Raw genomic sequence first — 21,120 nt, forward strand, 5'->3', positions numbered from 1 at the left:
TACCGATCAACAGCATCTAAACTTAGCTAAAATGCGTGTTGAGAACACAGCGAGACATTTTTAGAAAATCATTGAAGCTCTGTGAAGTGGCAGACTGCTCAAAACCTCACCTCATCACGATCGAAAGCTTTTAATTTAGAGTTGTAAAAACTGAAAAGCCAAGTTGCAAAGATTTATTATCTTTTATGAAGAAAAATGACAAAGACCTCAATATCTGTGTACCTACTGCGTTTTCAAGGCTTTGAGAAGTAAGCATGAACTCTTTCTATGCACTCACAAACCCTTGCTAAATAATCTGACTAGAAAGTGATGTAAAATTTGTGGTCCAAGGCTCGACTTGGCTGGTTAAAGGAGGCTTGAAGAGTTGTCTTCTCAGATAAAGACTGATTTGAAATATTTCCTAGACGCAAAATCAGGGTGTGATGTACAAAGACTGAAAAATCTTTGCTTACGTGTGCTGCTCCAATAGTTCAGGTGAGGGTGTGATGTTCCATCACATCTGAAGGTCTAGGGGAGCTTTTCTTTGTTGAAGAGGCCATGAATAGTGTAAATACTGTTAAAACAATAGAGGAAGTAACACTACCGTTGATTAAAAATTGCTTGGTGAAAATTTTACCTATCTGCAAGATAATACCCCTTGATAGGCAGCACGGGGCCCTGATCTAAATCCCATCAAAAATATATGGAACATGATGATGGCTCAATGTCTAGCCAAACAAAAGCCTAAGAATAAAACCAGGCTGAAGTTTATGTTGGTGCAGATTTGGCAGAACATTACAAAGGACGACTGCCTAAAGTTTATTGACTGCACGCCGAAAAGGATGAAGGAGTGATATAGGCTAAGGGAGGCCCCATTAACTACTACCGAACCATATACTGTATGTAGGTTACATAATTTTCTTAATCATTAAAACTACTTTCTTTCAAAGTACACAGTTTTTAGGCCTGTCCCTAAACTTTCTGGCAACACTGATACATGATACTAATAATATTAAGATGATATTCTTAAATATTTTTTTCTATAAAAAGGATAGCATTTTTTTAAATGATCTAATTCTCATTTGTATTGCAATTACAGCAGTTTTAAAGGTTGTAGCCATGATAGTCAAATTTAAAACATTTAGTAGTGTAATATTAATTTCTCAGTACAACATAAATTTAACACTTTTTACTGTAGGGTGTTATTCCTTAGAACATAAGGAGTTATTAATATATATAATTAACAAAAAATAAATATAATAATAAAAAATAATCTCTTGCAATCATTTAAAAAAAGAATTTTTTTTTTGGTGAATTTGGTATACAATAATACGTTAACTGATGAAATTCCTTATTTGAACTTCTTCATACAGTGATGAATGAATACATCCTTGATTAAAAAAAAAGAAATTAAAAAATAAAACTTGCCAATTTTTTTTTTCACAACTGAAAGATTTCAAAGATAAACCAATGAGTAGCTCTCTGTAAGTATCAGTGAGAATTTGCTAAGTATATAAAAAAAAATTAATATGAAACTGGGTTTAGAAACTTTTTATATCACTTCTTTCACTTATTATTTTTCCTTATATCTATTTCCTGTACTGTAAAGAATTATAAAACATAATTCAATTATTTTTTTTTAGCCAGTCACTGACTGACCCGTTGTCATCTGACGGGTGATCAGGCTTACTCACTTTCAGAGTGTTATTTCTACAAATGTTTAAGGATTAATTTTGTTGGACTTGTTTTAATATTTGTTATACTTTACTTTTTCATTACTATCTTAATTACTTCAGTTAGGAACATTTATAATAATATAATTATATACTTACTTGTTATATGTAAGTAAATTGTAAAAAGTTAAGTTTATTTTAAGCAATCATTTTCAGGATCACATTGGTTACATTTTTTTAAAATTGTCACGTATGTACACTCACTGAAGATTGGTATTATACATGATGTACAACTAACTGCTGTTTTACAATTTTTATTCCTAGAACATGTGCACAAATTCTTTCTTTCTTGGTAGCAGTTTCTACTGTATTTCCTGAATTCCTAAATGTTGTCATATCTTTATCCATAAATCATTTTGCAGAACATTGGTGATTTCTGCAAAGCTCAAAAGCTAGATTTTCAAGTACTTTCTTTGAACAATCTTTTCTAACATGTTGCTAAATAGGATTTGGGCACAAATTGCTCCAATATCAAGAATAGTGGGAAAAAAGTCGCAGAGACCATCTGTACGAAATCCTAGCCGCAGGGAATATTCAGTTTAAATGACAGCACGATTAATGACAATTTTAAATAAAAAAAAATTTTCAAAATTCAGAATACCGATTCATAATTCAATGGGAGTAATAGAACATGAGACTATTTGGTTCACAAGTGGAAAAAAAAAAAAACTATCTAAGTAAAAAAAAAACTGATGTTTCAGTTGCAATTATCACACTTATTTATAGCATTTCTGAATAATAAAATTTGTTTGAATATCCGATGTATTTGATTTTAACATTTTTTTTTTACTGAGAATTAATCATTTCTAGGCTAGCTCTTACAATTATTATTATTAAATATCAATGATATTGAATTTTTGGCAATTTTTATCAGAAAATTTGAACTAGTTATGGAGTCATGAAAGTGAAAAAAAATAATAAGATGGCCTCCATATCGGTTGAGACCTACTTTTTGTACTAACACCGGTGTTTGCCATCAGAATTTTAGACTAAGGTATCGTTTTGTCCACAAAAAAATGCTTCATAATTTTTATAATAGATCACAATTTAATAATTTAATCTAATAATTCCAAAGATATTTAAAATTGAAACGACCACCATTTTGAAATTTATCAACGAAGAGTATAGTTATTTTTTCCTATTAACAAATTTCTAGTCTAATATAGTACAAAATTATATTGTTTTATCTCAAACCGTTTTTTGAAAAATATTTTTTTCTTAAAATACAGAAAATGGCGAGCAGACAGAAAAATATGCATTTACAAACCTATGTTCACTGGATTTTTCCTTCAGTCTGTTAAGTAGAATCACTTCCTAAAGTTTGACCTTACCTTTTGAGGGTACCTGTATAAATTAATGAAGAAAAAAATTCACTTATCATTATAATAATGTAGAGGATCTTTAATTTGTTATCTTAGCCTACGACATCTACATTAAACCCATGTCTTGTGCGTGCTTTCTAGATGCAAGCTATTAAAATAGGAATATTTTACAAAACAACTCCATTCACTAACACCATCAAACCAACATTCCAATCTCAGGATAAACATATAACTGAATTAGGAAGTGAGAAGTACCTTAAATACAAAACCACTAACAGCTTCATTAAACAATACTAACAAAAAATCCAATGAAGAGGGATAAAACTGAGCAGATATCATTTTAACAAAGCTACATTTCTTATTTTCATGGAATAAATTTAACAGATTTGCTACTATACTTGTGATTTGCTACACTTGTTAATACAGAGTACAAAGATGGAGCAGTTAATTACTAACAGAAAAGTAGAAATAAGACGATGATGTGAAACAATATAATGACATTTCTTCACTATTGTTTTTATTCTTTTAACATAAATGTATGGTTTGTTTTAAGGTGTTATTCTACATGCCTTATATTATTTTAGTGTTAATGAATAATATGGCAAATAGATAAAAGTTCCATTATAAAAAGATACTTGTCGCTCATTAAATAATAATAAGCAACCGTTAACAAGACCTCCCTTTTTTTACATTCAGTTATTAAATATCAGTAAACATTTTTTTTTATTACATCTAATATAAAAATAACACCGATAAAATAAATTTCATTTCTCGACGTAATAAATAACAAAATATTGTGATAAAACAGCATTCAAACCGACATCAGAAAAAAACAAATTATTCAGAGTATTAAGAATGAATGACTAACCCAGGTCCCGAATTAAATCCAGCATTAGGTGAATCGTAGAAGCCCTGTCCCATATCTTGTTCTTCATAACCAGCACCATATGATTCTTCCATCGCTACTCTGGCTCGGTCCAGAATGGAAAGCACTTTGGTTTTACCAGGTTGTGGGCGAGGAAGAAGAGGGGGTAACGGTGGAGCAGGTCTGGGGGCACTCAACAGAGATCTGCTTGGTGGCATGCCGATTGGTGGACCACGAGGTGGAGCCCTACCACGGCCAACTCCTCTGAGCAATGGTGCGCCTCCTCTAGGTGGTGCTTCAGCTTGTATTTCTCGCATTTGTTCCTGCCTGATTTCATCGTTATTATCGGGCACCAAGTATTTTCTAATTTCAGCTAAAGCATATGCTATACGAGCATGAGCTTCTGCTGGTGGAGCTAGAGCAGCGATTTCAACGTGAAGCTCATCTGAGAGATGGGCATATTTAGGGTCTAGGGCTTGTCTCATTTCTTCTTCCTGAAACACACAAACAAAAACTTGATTAAGATTTTATTGCATTAATATATAATCTATTATTGATAAAAGTGCTGATCACAACGTTAAACAAAAGTATAACAAGTAGCTGTACATGAATTTAGGTCATGATTAGCTCTATTTCCATATTTTATAAAATATGACAATTTACTCATATATAAAATGTTTACTTATAGTATTTGAAAATATCTTTAAGCGATTTAATTGAACTAGTGGAATTCAGTTAATAGTGGGATTGTATCCAGAACTGCTGACCACAGAGTGAAAAACAGGTTTATTATTATTGATTATTAAATACTAGTGTTGTATTTTAATTAGCAACCTGTTGCAAAAAGGTTTATTTTTTAATTTCACCAAAAACAAATTAATTTAAAAAAAACTTTTTTTTATTTACTTTTACATCAAAAAGTAAATTTATATTACTAAATCAATTAAAATTTAAGCACAAGAGAAACTTCCATCTCTTATATGACTCCAAAAAAGAATTAAATATTAAAAAAATAAAATTATTGAATTCAAAATTAACATTCTATTTTGGTTTGTTGGAGAAGCTGGAGTTTTAGTTAGAAGTACCGTGATCTATCTTCATTGCTTCTTATGTGTATAAATGTATTGTGTAAAAGTTTTACAATAAATCTTTGTATTAATTTTATTGTAATCTGCTAAATATTTTATCAGCTGTGCCTTCTTAAAAATACTCATTTTGTTCAACTTTTCATTTTAAGTTTTTATGAGGAAACTACGAAGAAAGTTGATCCAAGAAATTCTTTAATAATTCCATCTACAACACAATTTTATTAATGGCTCTGTTGTACAGACAGTTCAATGGACTGATAAGAATCACCAATGTCCACTGAATAGACTGGCAATAAAGTGAATTGAAGTCTTTTAATGTGTCACACTCTTATAACCAAAAATTAGCTAAAGCAATCCATTATGGAACATTTAAGACTCAAAGGAAAATTGTTCCTGAACTGCTAACTGTTTTTATGTAGTACCTAGATTCTAGAGGTGGATAGTTCAGTTCCTACACTCCTAAATATTGGTATGGTCAACACAATTACAGTTACTAAAAACTTTTGGTAGACTCCAGTTCTGTCAGAACATTCCACGATTACAATATAAACCTCACATACCATTACTTCTGTTTTGTAAATATTATATTTGACAATAAATAACAGGGCATTCACCAGATTATTACCATCAGATAATATGCAAATGATAATAGGATATCTCTTCTGTTCACAATTAAAATTTTTTTCAGCTACGCAAGGTTCTTAAACCAACTTTTGAAAGAACTGATGAAAAGATTAGGGTCGTAAACACCAATTAACATTGTAATAAGGATACAAAATAAAATTAATGTGCAATACAGCATCAATAAATTAATAAAAATTAAAATAATTGTAAAAAATTAATAATTTAATTGTTAATAAAATAATATAACTACAATGAAAAAAGTTTTTTTAAACACCTGAAACAAGTTCACAGAGTTTATATTTTGATTGGAAGATATGTTAGTTTTCTGAAATGAGAAAATGACTGAATTTCCTAATTTAATCTCCAATGATTTAAATAGACTATTTAAGAGTTCAATAGACGCTTCTGGGTTTGAGTTAATAGAGATTTATTTTTTAACAATTATTTAGGGATTATAATATAGAATGACTAAATGTCAAATTAGCTAATTCTAGCTTCAGATTGCACAAATTCAATTATTAGGGAGAAGACAGACAGAGCTTTGTCATAACCTCAATTAAAAAAGAGATGATCATACAATACAGTTTTTATCTATCTATCTTGCATTCAATTTTTGTATTTTAATTATTAAATCCAATCATGTAGTTTTCTACACAGAAAGTAAAAAGTAATGAGAAGCTTTTAATATAGTGCATGTAAATAATTAATATGTACTATCAATTATAATTATTAAATGTAATAATACAGATAATATCCATTTGAACCACATGTCCATGTGTTACAAGCATTAAACTATTTCTAAATAATTCAATATAGTAATAAACTTAACAGTAACTTATAATTTAATTGCTTTCCTGCCTAGATACAACCTCCTTGTTCGGTAAACTTAATAATTCTATTTTAGTTGACAATTCATAATTCTATTATTTGTAACACTACTGCTAATATATTTTGATATTCTGGATTACTTGTTTTGTAAAAAAAATGAATTTTTCACTTAAATCATTAAACACACCAGCAGAATGACTACAGCAATTTATTATTGGTGAGATTTACCAATCAATTATATGATTCGAACACTCCATACATTTCACCTTGTTTACAATTAAATATTATAATAGAAAAGCTATTATTAATAGATACATAATTATAAAATTATATATTATTATTAATAGAAAGGCTATAAATATCTGGGCTTCATGGCTTCATTGTCATACATTTTTTGTTTACAAACAAATAATTCTGAATTATATTAGGTAACATCTAGAGGGTGGTAAAATTAATTAAGTTGCATACAATTTACTTGCCAAGTGATCAGTTTAATAAAAGTAATTTAGATCATACTAAATTCCAATTTAAGATTGCAAACTGGACTGCAATTGCAAGTAAGTCAAACAAGATTCAATGATGGACTAGATTGAATTACATATACTGTGAGCTAACAGAAAATCTTTTTTTATGTAACTTATTTTGTACATCTGCAAAGTAAAATTCTGCTGGGGTTTAATAAACCTATGATCTGTATTGAATCTGAGAGAATAATGAAAAGGAAAAATATATTAAAAGACCATCGGTAAAAAAATTTAACATCTATAAATTTCCCCATTAATCTTTGAGTGTTCATTTTAATTATGAACACTACAAATTGTCATTTAGAAAACAATTTTTTTTTTGAAAATACTATTAAGACAAATGTAATGGAATCTTCTCAGGAAAAAAAAAATCAGGTTATTTTCATATTATAATTATATTTTAGCAAATAAAGCTAAATTTTATTCATTTATATTTATTATTATATTTTAATTAGGGTACCTTAATACTGGCATCAATGCAAATGCATTTATTTACTTGTCATAAAGATTCTTAATTCTCTTATATCTTTAAAATATTAATAACAATCAATTGAACGTAAAGACATTTTTTTTTTACTTTAAGTAGTTACACTGAAGGGAGGAGGAAAAGCAAGCACAGTAAGTATTTTTTTCTTCTTTTTTTGGCAACATCATTTTTATGGATATGTCTATGACAATTCCTTTCTCGTTCATATTTATTTTAACAAGTGTTATTTGCAGTAATTAGCATACAATTTAGTGTGTGCTTAATTAAATAATCAGTGCTAGTAATGAATAAAATTAATTTCTACATCTTGATATAAAATCATTCATATTAAAAAAGTTAACATTTATTGGTTTGTTTTTAAATCAGCACTAAAATATTATCTACCTTAAAAAAATATTTATAACAATTTAAAACTAAAGCGTTTATTTCATTACATGGTGAAATTATTCTAAGTTTCCAACAGCATTTTCTTATAAACACACGTATGAAAGTGTTAAAAGAAATAACTAAGCAGGATTCACAGTACAATCTGCAACATTCATAACTGAATTTTTACCTAACCTTTCTCAATCCGAACTTTCTGTAACTAACTCTTATAGCGATCTTGCTCCATCCCACAACCAACATTGTGACCAACTCCACCCACACCAAACTTCTAAAGCACAACCCAATATAACAGAAAATCTCACATGAAAATTCAACAAACCACAGCACTTACCATTCATTATATTTCTTAAAATTATTATTATAAAAAAAAAGCTATATAATATATTTGGTATACTGTTAATTTTATAAAAACATTTTATAAAGAAAGCTGAGATCACTGACAATCAATTGACAAGCTGAACTTTTTACATCTGAATTAATTGCAAAATTTAGTTAGGATTGATAGCCTAAATATTCCTAGTTTGTATTAACAGTTTTTTTTTTTATAAACCGGCTAATTTCCAAACATGTGTAACATGTTTACATAATAAATGATAACATCTGTTTAAATAGCAACATAATAAACACAGGATTTTAATAAATTCCATTAAAAAAGAATTCCATGTGTCAACACCAGTCAAGATCTAGTTCAACAATCAATAACCTCCTTTACAATGACAAAATTTTGACACAAAAATATAAAAGGAAATAATAAATGATATTGTTAGAACCGAAGAGGGTGCACGTAACAGATTTCCAATTCTGGTAATTCTGTGAAAATTTTATTACTGTATTTACTTCCAGTTCAATAACTTAAAAATATACTGTTTTTATATTTAATATATTATATTAGTCTATTATAATGTAAAATAAAATGTAAAACAAAAATTCTGTAAAAGAAAATAAAGTTAAGTCTCTTGTACTCCTCTGGCCTCCAATTTTGTTCGTTTTATTCCTCTAGTTTAAATTAATTTTAGTCCATTGTTATGCGTTAGTATGATAATAAGAAAACTACAGAATATTTTGATTTACTAATTTTTAATGCTGGCAAAAATAGATGATTAAATAATAAGAAATATTAAACTAAATTATGATAAAATTTAATCAGATTCAAAAAAATAAAGGCTTATTCAGCATTTCATCTTGACATTCTTTCATACTGTGTTCAGCATAAGAGCTATCCTAGTTAGTTTGTAGTAGGTGAAAATTTACTGCAGTGTATGCGACTGTGTTTGTGCAGTAATGTACCTGTGACTAAATTTGTTAGTCAGTATTTTTAATAGTTTATTGTCTATTGTCAACAGTGATTGACATAACTTTAAATATAACTACTACGTAATTAATTCATAACACCATTAAGTCGGCCTAAAATGACATCAAATAATAAATTAATATATTGTCTACTGTTATTTATTTTTATTAGGTTATTAGCACAAAATATAATAAAGTGTAATTATTCTACTTTAGTTTCTGTTCATTCGTGGTGTGCACTGTACTGAAGTTTTAATACACAGGTTTAATTTAAATTTGTCACTAATGAAAAAAAAGAATGATAAACTGAAACTGATGGAATAAAAATAATAATGGGGAAAAAAGTAAAGAATAAATATGCAAATAAAATATGCGTGTTATCCAGTTTTCTGAATCATTTTCCCTATTAGTTACTATGTACAAGTCAGTCGCATATAAGGATAGTTATATTTGTAAGCAAACGTTTTGAGACAGTTTATAATAACACATGCGGTTTGTTTATAACAGGATAACTCTCAAAGTGAATAAAGTATTTTTTTTTATTTTGTTGTCTGGGTTTTCCTGTTGTACCTTTACCATTCAATTTATGTTTTTGTATAAAGTTTGGTTGACTGAAGGAATGTATTTCAAAAGATAAATCAAATTTTTGTACTTCTTGTACTTGATTCCGGTAGTTGTTTGTATAGTAAGGGAAGCTGCACTTCATTTTAATTTTAATTGGAGTAAGACATTTTAATTTCTATTTATTTAAATGGGCAGAACGTAAAAAATTTATTTAAAAAAAAAAAAAAAAAATAGAATTGTTTTACCCATTCAAAATGTAACCATCACATCTTACTTATATTCTGTTCTTAGTCCTGCATGAAATTTGTATGGAAATTACATAATTAAAATCATTTTCCGCCATACAAAAAATATTTTACTTATTTTTCACACAACTTTGAACCAGTCTTGCACCAGCAGATGCATTACTTTCTTCCTGACTTTCTCATTGAAAATTGAGTATCAATTTTCAGAAAATGACTGACCCAAGACAAAGAATTTGTGGTCGACTGACCAAAATTAAACCAAAATTTAACATCACTAAATGAATGAGATGTGAAAATATTGTATAAATTTTATTTAACAAGACATTACTTCCTCCTGAAGATTCATAATTGAACCACATAAACATTGTAGCCTCTTTTGAACTAAATTATGTACACAAAAATTGTATGTCCTTAACATTTTTGAAGAGTAGATTTGGCTACAACTTAAAACAGCTATATGAGAGAATCTTTTGAAAATAAAAAACAACCAGAACTTGTTAAAAGAATATTTAGAAAATTTTATAACTATATTCTCATTTTTTCTGATAATCTCAGCTTTTGTTAAATGATTATCCTTCATTAAAATAAGCTGTGTTTTTGTCATCTAAAATACCAGTGCTTTATTATGTCTTCAGATTTCATCACCATCATTACATATATCAAAATGTAGCATGTGAAAGTTCAGATTAAATCTGGTACTATCACGTTCTGGCTGTTTTAATGAATATCTGATAAGACTGTAACAAATAACAGTTTTTAATTTTTAAGGCATATTTTTATATGTTTATATAGTTAAAAATTTAATATTAACCTCAAATATTTAAAATAAAAGCAAGTGCACAGTGCTACTCACAGCCTCATAATGATGCACATATCATTCATGTTCTGTGAGTATCACCAGCATTACTCTTCCAATTTTCTTCTAATAAAATTTATTTTTTAGTAACGATAGGCTTTAAAATTATCCTGTACATGTAAATTTTACACATAACCAAAAATAATAAAAACCTAACACAAAATAAGTACTAGTCCTTTAATTTCAATATCTGATTTTACTGTGTTAATGATGTTTGGTAAAGAATGGTAAGTGCAAACGTTTTACATTCACTACATTTTGTAGGTCTATATTTAAAATTTTTTGTTACAGCTCATCCCTCAACTTTTGCAGTAATGGACAGATCGCCATCAAATTCTCAGATTTCGTTGATTTCTTTCTGAAGTCACTTGTAACACGCGTTTCTTGACTTACCGTTCATTTGGAATATTTTCCTCATCAATAGGCTTTCCATATTTAATTCAAATGCAACCTTATAGTACCATCTAATAGTTCGTCGCAAAGGTGTAAAGTAAGTAGCCATCTGATCAGAAAGATATATCGCTTGCTTACTCTTATTATAATCAATTATTGCCGCTGGTTTACTTACTAGTTTTCCCAACCAATTTTTTCCCCTGTGATAATCTTTCTTAATGTGTGTTTTGTAGTTAAAAGGAAACTTCTAGCTTGACCCTCCATTTTTCAATGACAATGCCTTCTTTATTCTGCATTCCAGCGCCTATTTTGATATTTTACTGTATCACATCAGATGGCAGAAGTTTTCTTCTTTGCCTGAGTGTATCCAGTAAATGGGTATTTTTATCTAATAATGAAATTGCTAATGGAACTAACAGACAGAAGTTAACTGTAATAATTACTCTTCCAGAAGAAAAATATTTATTGGCAAGTTGAGCACAACTCTTTCAGACAATCCAGCTGAATTTAAGTCAGATTTTCCAGAGACATTTTGGAGGGTGTAAGCAACAGGATTACAGAGTTTTAATCATCTTGAGTCCATACTTATTGCTTTTGTTTGGAACATATTACCTAAAGAATCATCTCCCTCTAACTGGAATCACAGATTCATCAACAGTAATACACCCACCAGGTATATATTCTTTGTGAAATCTTTTCTGAATTTTTTTGATCAGATTTCTAATTTTTCAGGGTCTATCAAAAATATTCAGAAGTATCTGAAACAGATTCCTGTTCATAATTTTAGGCACTAAACAAGTTCAATAACGAACTGAGTAGTATAAAGTATCCCAGAATTCAGAAATTTTGGGATATTTTGCTATCTCCATGTATATTATTATTATGTAAAAAAATTTCCACATTTTAATAAAATTTGTATCAAACCACTGACTGCAGTGATAAGAACATTTTCTTTATTTTCCATCATGAAATTTGTAGAATTTCTACTTGTTTCCACTACAATAAGGTTTAAAATTTCATCATCAAAATATATTTCATAAATTTCAATGGTTGTTAAAGATTTTTTATCCTGAGGGTATGTATTACGATAATTATACTTTTCTTTACCTGTAAACTGGATATCAAGAGGCAATTTGGCATCACCAACTTCACGCCACTCCCCTTCTCATTGCTCAATCTTTTCTATAGTTTCCTTTCCAATTTCTAAGTACTATTCTGGAACCCTGTTTTCATTAATAGATGAAGTGTCTGAAATGCTGTGAGGCTCTTACTCAGATTCAGAAGAAGAAAATATACTTTCTTCATCGTCGCTTAAAGAGTGCAGTATGCAGTTCATCACTCAAGTTTCTTTTGTGTTGGTCTCGATGAGTTGAAGCTGCTACAACCAGGCTGATTAAGCATAATGAAGATACAAGTATTTTAAATTGTAAATGCTGTTTAAAAATGAAAAACTTTGTAAAATGCTGTTGTTTTAAAAAAAAATTCAATAACCAATAACTAATTCGTAACTAAAAGATATAGGATTAGATATCAATAAAAATATATCTAACATGTAATACAAATTCAGCATTCATATAACTGTAAATTGATTAATTAAAAACATAACAAAATACTTTAAAAAAATAACCTCCTGGTATATAAAATACAATAAGTTTAAAAAAACAGGAAATATAAGCGTGATAAGGTGGATGTCTTGGTGCAATCACATTGTCTGACATTCCTTATAAGCCATACACAAACAAAGCATTCAAAACAGGCCAAGATGTATAACAATGTATAATGTAAAAAAGTGTTTGAAAAGCCAGCATGGTTACTCACAACCTGGTTGTTATGGAATCTTATTGCCAGCGCATCTCATGGCCTACGTATTAAAAACCATTCTATAACTTCCTTCTATCAAGGTAATTTTTGTTGGGATTTTGAATTCTGGAATAAAGGTGGCTGCACTCTGGGAATGATCTGATATACTGTTCAATAAATTTTACATGCGATTGTTGCATTTCATTAGCAAGGGAATGATACCCTTGTGTATCAGTTTTTGCAATGTTTGTTACACCTTTATTCATTATAACATTACTATAACAGCTAACTACTTTAGTAAAAGTAATAATTTATTACATAATAAATAAACAAACAAAAAGAATAATTCTCTCTCTCTCTGTATGTGTGTGTGTGTGTGTGTTCCCTAGAGGTCTAATTGAAAAAAAAAAAAACAGTATGCTGCAAATTACAGAAACTTTATGTGGCACCAACAATAATATGATGTAAATTACACTTTAAATTTCACTCAACTCATAATTATAACAACAATTCAGTTAGCATAACAACATTTATTCTGTTAAGATCATGTTTTAGTCATACACAGCAATCACATAATCATTATTTTGCAATAATGTTAATAATTTCAACAACACCTTTTTTATATATTATTTTATTAGGTGTTTATTATTATTAATTCAATTACCATTGTAAATTTTTTTTTTATTATTCATAATTTTTGTTACAGTTAGCGGAGGAAATAAAAACAGGCAAAAATTACCAGCTTGCTTTACAGTGTGCACGCATACTGCCAGATTAATAGTCTGCAGTAACTCAAATTGTTTATCAAAAGATTTTTACAAATGAAATGTAATTTTGTTCAAAATAAAATGCTAATAAATTTTGTCATAAGTAAAAGTTTAATCAAACAAATAATTACAAAGATATTTAAGATTAAAAAATTAAGATAGCCGCCAATTTGAAGGTGATGTTTTCAGGTGATATTTTGTAGAATAAAACACTTAATTTGCCAAATTTAATTAAAGTAGGTTTAACTGTTCCTGAAAAATATCTTTTTTGTTGAAAATCACAAAATGGTGGCTAGAAGGATAAACAAAGTAAAATAGGACTTATGTTGCCATGAACTGTTTGCTCATTTTGGTGTCCTGATTCACTATCTGTAGTTCGGGGAATACATCTTGAAACACCTAGTGTATATGTCACAATTCTGTCATATTATTACAATTGGGTACTTACAACTGAACTACTTAATTTTTGGCAGGTTTTATAAACAATACCTAAAATAACAATAAATAAAACATTAAATAAAATATTTAATTAGAAATTAAATTACTGGTCAACTCTGCAAAAACCTTATGTTAACAGAAACATTCCTTCAGACAAATTTCTGGGAGCTGGCTTTTCATTTCCTTTATTAAGCAATAGCATATAAAAATAGGGATTAAAAATCACAACTCTCTTCAGAATTTTTTTTTAATTTGATTATTTTGATGTTTTTTTTTACTCTAGTTTTCAATAGCTACATGACTAAGCTACAATGCATACCATTCCCTAAGATAGTTTGCGTTCCATAAAAGTTACGGAATACAAACCCTTACTCTTTTTATTCTGTTGAAGTCTTTGCACACATCACGTTGCCAATGGTGTAATACAGTATTAGAGGTATGGGTATTGTATTTGTCCTGGTCAATAGCAATGTAGCATGATGATGATGATAGATATTTTAAAAATTTTCTATGATTATCATCCATTCCTAAATGAAAAATGTTATTACAAGAAAATTGCATTTACTTTTAATAAAAATAAAAAATCCCAAAGAATTAGAATTTGCTTACGGAGTATGGTAGTAGGGCATATTTTAAGAATCTTTAGTGCATCTTGCAAGGACACAAAGCAGAGTTAAGTAAAGAAACCCACCGGGTTGATCTAGTGATTAATGCGTCTTCCCAAATCAGCTGATCTGGAAGTCGAGAGTTACAGCGTTCAAGTCCTAGTAAAGCCAGATAATTTTACATGGATTTGAATACTAGATTTGTGGATACCGGTGTTCTTTGGTGGTTGGGTTTCAATAAACCACACATCTCAGGAATGGTCAAACTGAGAATGTACAAGACTACACTTAATTTACACTCATACATATCATCCTCTGAAGAATTATCTAAACGGTAGTTACCGGAGGCTAACAGGAAAAAGTAACTAAGAGTTATGTAAAGAAAAAACATGATTTAATCTTTATAATTGATAATTTAAGTTCTTTAAAAAGAACTTTGATTTGTTCTTTAATATTGCAATAAAGATAATATGCAAACAAAATATAACAAGTTATTACACCACCATCTACATTGTTCAACAATTACCTACCTAATAAATATATCTTACATGAAATATTATAACATAACAATAAAGGTAAATTTAAAAGTAACTTTTTTAAACTGGTCAATAACGAGAATTGTTTTAAGCAACAAAAATCTAATTACAAATAGTAATTAAAATGCATTTCCATTAACTTCAACCATACATTAAAGAAATCAAACAAAGCAATCTATCTCAACAGTCAAAACATTCATCAACTTCACAAGCCATCTGCCGTTTTCTTCATCAGTTTAGGCTAATTGATGGAATAAAAAATGTCAACTGCGGTTTTTATTCAGACAAATTAGAACATTCATTACAGAGAGAATAATGAATAAAGACAACACTCTTCAACAATCTTGTAGCTGATGAAATGAAGATTTTCCTTTATTATTCTCAGAATGTTTTTAGAACTACATGTAGTTGTAGTAAAATGGTTCAAATATATCCTAAAAAGAAACTCTAAATAAACAAATTTAGTATTTAACCATTTTATTTGTTCACTATTTACATTTAGTAAATGTACATGTAATTAATTTAAGACTATCTAAAAGAAAAAGAAAATTTAAATTAAACACAAAAATGAAAAAAAGATAACAATACAATTTTAATAAACAATACAAAAGATTCACAGTATGGAAATTAATGGTTTTAATATTTTATTTCTATTATAATAAACATACCCAACTTCTATAATAAATCCATGGCATACTTGTAATAACGGTTTTTCCTATAAATTCGCATCAATTCCTTAATGGCAATTTGGCTTGTACACTACCAATAAGAAATTAAAATTAAAATATATTAACTTCTCTTCGATTATATTACTAAAATTCTAATACTTCCATTTCTCACTAGAGTCGTAATAAAATTTATAAATTTTTAAGAATTTGGTACAGACCACAGTTTAAGTAGGCAGTACTTCTTTTACAAATATAGCATGCTTATGACTTTCACCGGGTATCAAATTGAAAAAAAAAATCATATAGTTTTCTGTACTAGGTGACAATGAAGAAAATAGAAAATTGAACATCAGCAGACTAGAAAGATTCATTCATTTCAACGAAATGAAAGGTAATGCAATTGCAATTATAAAGGTAAAACAACTATTTCCAAAATAAAGTATACATTACATAAAATACAATTATCTTTATTTTTATTATTTTTTTGAAACTGAGAACAATTCACACTTGCAAATTATAACAAAACCAACAAACTGAATAATTTAATTTCTGTGGATGGCAAGGATAATTTGCATAAACAACGATAAGCATTCCCAACATTAAGCCCAATATCCAGAAATCCATTAGGCCACTATGAGAAAATAGTTAGTAAATCTTTATAAAAACTATTTTATAAGTTTTAGGAGGTTAATGAGGGTACAATTCAAGATTTATCAAAAATTCTAAACATACTTTCTTCAGTACTTCTTTCATAATCTGGTGACAAATTTTAATTTAACATCAATCTCATCTTCTATGATGAAGTGAGCATCACTATAAATGTTGCTTCATCCCACCAGTTTTCCTTTAAAACATCATACACATGCAGGTATATTAATAAAAATTTACTATGAACAAAAATGACCCACACAAAATTCAAAATCACTAAAATTCATACATTAATATTCATATATTTCATACATTAATATAAATGAATAACAAAACTTTAAACAGTATAATTTATTTCTTCTCTAAGGCAGGTTAAATATGTTTTATCACTTTCACCAAAATACCTAGGTATGACACTTAAAAAAACACTTTCATTTAAGGGCCACCTAATGAAAACTGCAGAGAAATTGAAAGCGGGAAACAACATTAAACAAAAGTTCAGTGAAACAATGTGGGGAGCATCAGCTTCAACTTTGCACACATTGGCTCTGAATCTCGTCTTCTCGGCTGCAAAATATTGTGGCTTAACAGCCCTTATGTTCATAGAATTGGTGCTAAGCTTAATAACACTATAAGAATCATTACCGGGGTTATCAGGTCTACTCCTGTGGAATGGCTCCCAGTTTTGAGCCACATACCACCCCCAAATCTGTGTCGTATGAACGCTCTTATAAGAGAGTACAAGTAGATTATGGACAATCGAAACCTACCAACAACATGAGGACATTGAGGATGCTAATCATGGTTGCCTTCAATCTAGAAAGCAATCTATCACATCAACAACTGCTGCCACAGAGGAAGGATTCAACCTAACTGATGCCTGGGGTCAAGAATGGACCACAAAGCAGAATAACCAAATTCCATGTATTGCTCAAAAGTCGCAGAGTTTTGACTTGCCACGTAAGACATGGTGAAAGTTAAACAGAATATGAACTCAGCATGGTAGGGGTGCGCCTATTTCCTGTATAAATTGGGTAAAACACTGATGCCCCTTTACGAGTGTGGTGAAAAACACATCACAGAAATTTGCCCTAGGACATCTTATGAAGGGACTTCGGAAGATTTCCTGAAAGCGAATCCAGAATCAATAGCTTTATAATGATTTGTTTGTAATTTTTGACTGTAATTGGTGTTGTGTCTTGGTGCCATATGCTAAATAAATAAATTAACTGTGTAATGTCAACCGAGCTACATAGAGAGATAGGTGGAAGCTTGCTTGGCAGCTTTATTTGCTACCTGATACAATGAAAGAAATATGAAGCTCAGCAGCAAATGTGGCATTAAGAGTAAGGACCAGCTGTCATAAATTCAAGTCCAACAAGATTTGTTTAGATCTACCACTTAATTAAGAGACAGACATAATTACTATGTAAAAATGTCTGAAATTTTAACTCAATGTGATAAGCATTATTTTTAATGATTTAAGTTGACCTAAGTGGATGTTGCAACAAATGAAAACATACCTACTATCATTATCAACTAATTCAATTTTGAACGTACAATTTGAGTTGAGTTTAACTTACATAAAAAGTATATAGCAAGAACCTATTAAAAAAAGGATGGTGGAAACAATCTAACAGGAAAAAATTGCACTGAAAATGCAGAAGCAGAACTAGCAGTCTTTCTGGTAGCGCCATGGGGGCTAGCAGAAAACCGACAGACGTGGGGGGCATTCTCAAAGCATGTATAACCACTCCTATTAGTTCACTAATAGTTTTGTTAACTAAAAATTGAAAACTGTAGTTTTTGCTACACCTTTTAGCCATAACTATTTAATTAATATTAAATATTAATGAAGTTATTTATTTTAATTTCTATTATTTAATTTCATAAAGAATAGAAACTCAACCAAATAAAATTTATTATCGGTTGAAGTTTCAACAGACTTTTATCAAAATAAATGTCATGAAAGTTACCGTAGGCATGTCATTACCTCACAAGTAGCAATAGGTAAATACGACAGAAGTAACTGGTATGTAATGTGATACATTATACAATATATGAGCCTAAATTATTTGCAGTCTACGGTAGTAAAGTCATTCTAATTTTATTTTGATATTAATTTTTTTCCCAAAGTAAAAATCATTTAGAAAAAATATTTGACACTGCATCCCTTCTTATTATTGTAACAAATCTACAATCCGAATCAATCTGTTCCTAATAAACAAGGTCCAAAGCAGTAATTATCTCTATGGCTAATTTACAAAAGTTTGTCAGGGTCTTTTGCTTTTGTTAATTCAGTTTTGTTTTTTTTTTGATCTCGCTTTGTTTCAAGAATCCATTTCAATAGGCACCGTTAAACCAGGATGCACTTCACTTCAAACTTTCTTAATAATATAAGCGGCGGGCGGCTCGATTTCGACCGGCTCTAAAAAAACATTCAGACTAAACAAAACTCAATATTATATTCCCTACTTTTAGTATATATACATGCCGGCTCGTAAAAATTCATTCAAGAAAGTAACCGAATTTTCAACGCAAAAAGAGATTTTTTCCATAATTTTTAAGTCCTTACTATTATTACTTATTAATTAAAATCGAACAACTAGACCCTCTTGTGAAACATCAATTTTTTCATCAAATTAGCACAGGTAAGTAGTTCTGCGATTATGTGTATTACTTTAATAATCATATAACAGTGATAAACTCCAATCCAGCTATTTAAAAACAATTTATATTTTATTCCTTTTAATAGCATGGTGAAGAGAAAAAAAAGTTGTAAAACAGATAAGAATTTCTTTTGAAATACTTGTAATCGATAATAGTTACATAATCTATAATATATTACTACGTTGATGTAACAATTCAAGGTGGGCTAGATGTTATTATGATAGCAAGTATTCGTATGTCCAGTTATTGCAACATAAAAGAAATAATCTCAAAATGAAAAGATTAAATTTGGATTGTAAATTAAATAAAACGTTGGTCTTATAAACAATATGTATTGAAACCATGCACTAAAGGCACTTGGGAAAACAGAGTGAATAGATGACAGTGGGCACATCAAAAATAACATTCATGTTTAAAGATTAACACTATTAAATCTTAATACACGGAAAAGTTAGATTTTGTTATTCTATTATTATTTATGCGTTCAACAACACATACTTTACTTACACATCACCTTAAGTTTAATTACTACTGAAATAAAAATAATTCAAATTTTAACACAACTAAAATGAGAAGTTTTCTTTATAAGTTTAAAACATTTAGCGATTAAGTTTTAAATTGCCCACTCAATTTTATTAAACATATTGGCTGTTCAATGCTTGAGGAATAAGGCGTTCCGGTCTGTTATATAGACCGGGATCTCACATGCTAACAGGTGTATAGTTTTGAGTACAGTAAATTATTGCATGATCATTTACAAAATATTACCTACTCTTAAAAGGCACTACCCTAGATTTCACAAATATCTGACAAGTCGTTAGACATTTTGTATAATTATTTTTTTCGTTTTCCTGACTACATACCAACATAAAAAGAGAACAGACAATATGTTTTATCGTAATAGAATTTGATATCATTCAGCAATTGCAGCAATTATAATACCGATGCAAGGAAACGTTATCCCCATTATTCTATGTGTTCGCAATTGCATCGACGTGTAATAAATATTAAGCATTAATATAGAGCAGTGATTCCGAAATTTTGCGCCGCGGCGCCCCAGAGACTCTTTTACAGGGGCGCGGCACAAATATTATAAAAGCTTCATAATTAATAGAACCAAGACTTTTATAATTATTAATTTAATGTTAATAAAGTAAAAAAATAATAATGAAGATACAAGAGTTTTATTTATTTTTATCTCTTACTTTCAAGAGTAGTCATACTTTTACTTAGGTGCCATGGAAATATTTTAATTGAAAAATGGCAGCGCGACTCAGCAAAGTTTGGTAACCATTTATACTGAGTATCCCGCTACTATCTAGAATAGTTGCGGGATGAAATTATACGAAGGATAAAATACATCGGTTACAAATGGTCAAATTACCTCATTCAAATGAGGTTTTTTATTATTGTCACAGGTTCGTGGCAATTCACGACCAAAGCTAGAAAGTAGAGCGCAGGCGGCTTTGTCAACCGCCGAGGGCTGGATGGACATTCAAAATTTAAAGATTTCTGTGCCCAAGACGAAGTTTATGATTCTGAAGGGTGCAGACAAATTATCATGCAGTCAAAACCCCCATATTAAATATAAAGGCTGTGGAATCAGCCGAGTGAGGGTTCATAAGTACCTAGGTGTTTTGTTTGATGATAAGTTGCTTTTTAGTAACCATATTAAGCAAGTTGCGGCAGACGCTGTCTCTGTGATGCACAAGCTTAGGAGGATTGCTCGGAAGGATTACGGGCTGTCGGGCCGCCAAATGTACTTTGTGTACAGAGGCGTTTTCGAAAGTATGATCGCATACG

The 21,120-nt window shown here is 29.5% G+C and overlaps 1 protein-coding gene across 8 annotated transcripts in view; it reads right to left on the reverse strand.

Moving 5' to 3' along the window:
• Positions 1 to 21,120, reverse strand: part of LOC142329928 (KH domain-containing, RNA-binding, signal transduction-associated protein 3-like) — a 267,918-nt gene that overhangs the window by 70,935 nt on the left and 175,863 nt on the right. For all 8 annotated transcript variants that reach the window (XR_012757626.1, XM_075374943.1, XM_075374918.1 and 5 more), the window contains exon 4: positions 3,903 to 4,393. Coding sequence is in view for 7 of the 8 variants with exons in the window: in XM_075374943.1 (XP_075231058.1) it covers positions 3,903 to 4,393 (491 nt within the window). In the remaining variant the exon portion in view is untranslated. The remainder of the gene's footprint in view (positions 1 to 3,902; positions 4,394 to 21,120) is intronic.

Source organism: Lycorma delicatula, chromosome 1, assembly GCF_047948215.1.
Source record: "Lycorma delicatula isolate Av1 chromosome 1, ASM4794821v1, whole genome shotgun sequence".
NCBI classification, from domain to species: Eukaryota; Metazoa; Arthropoda; class Insecta; order Hemiptera; family Fulgoridae; genus Lycorma; species Lycorma delicatula.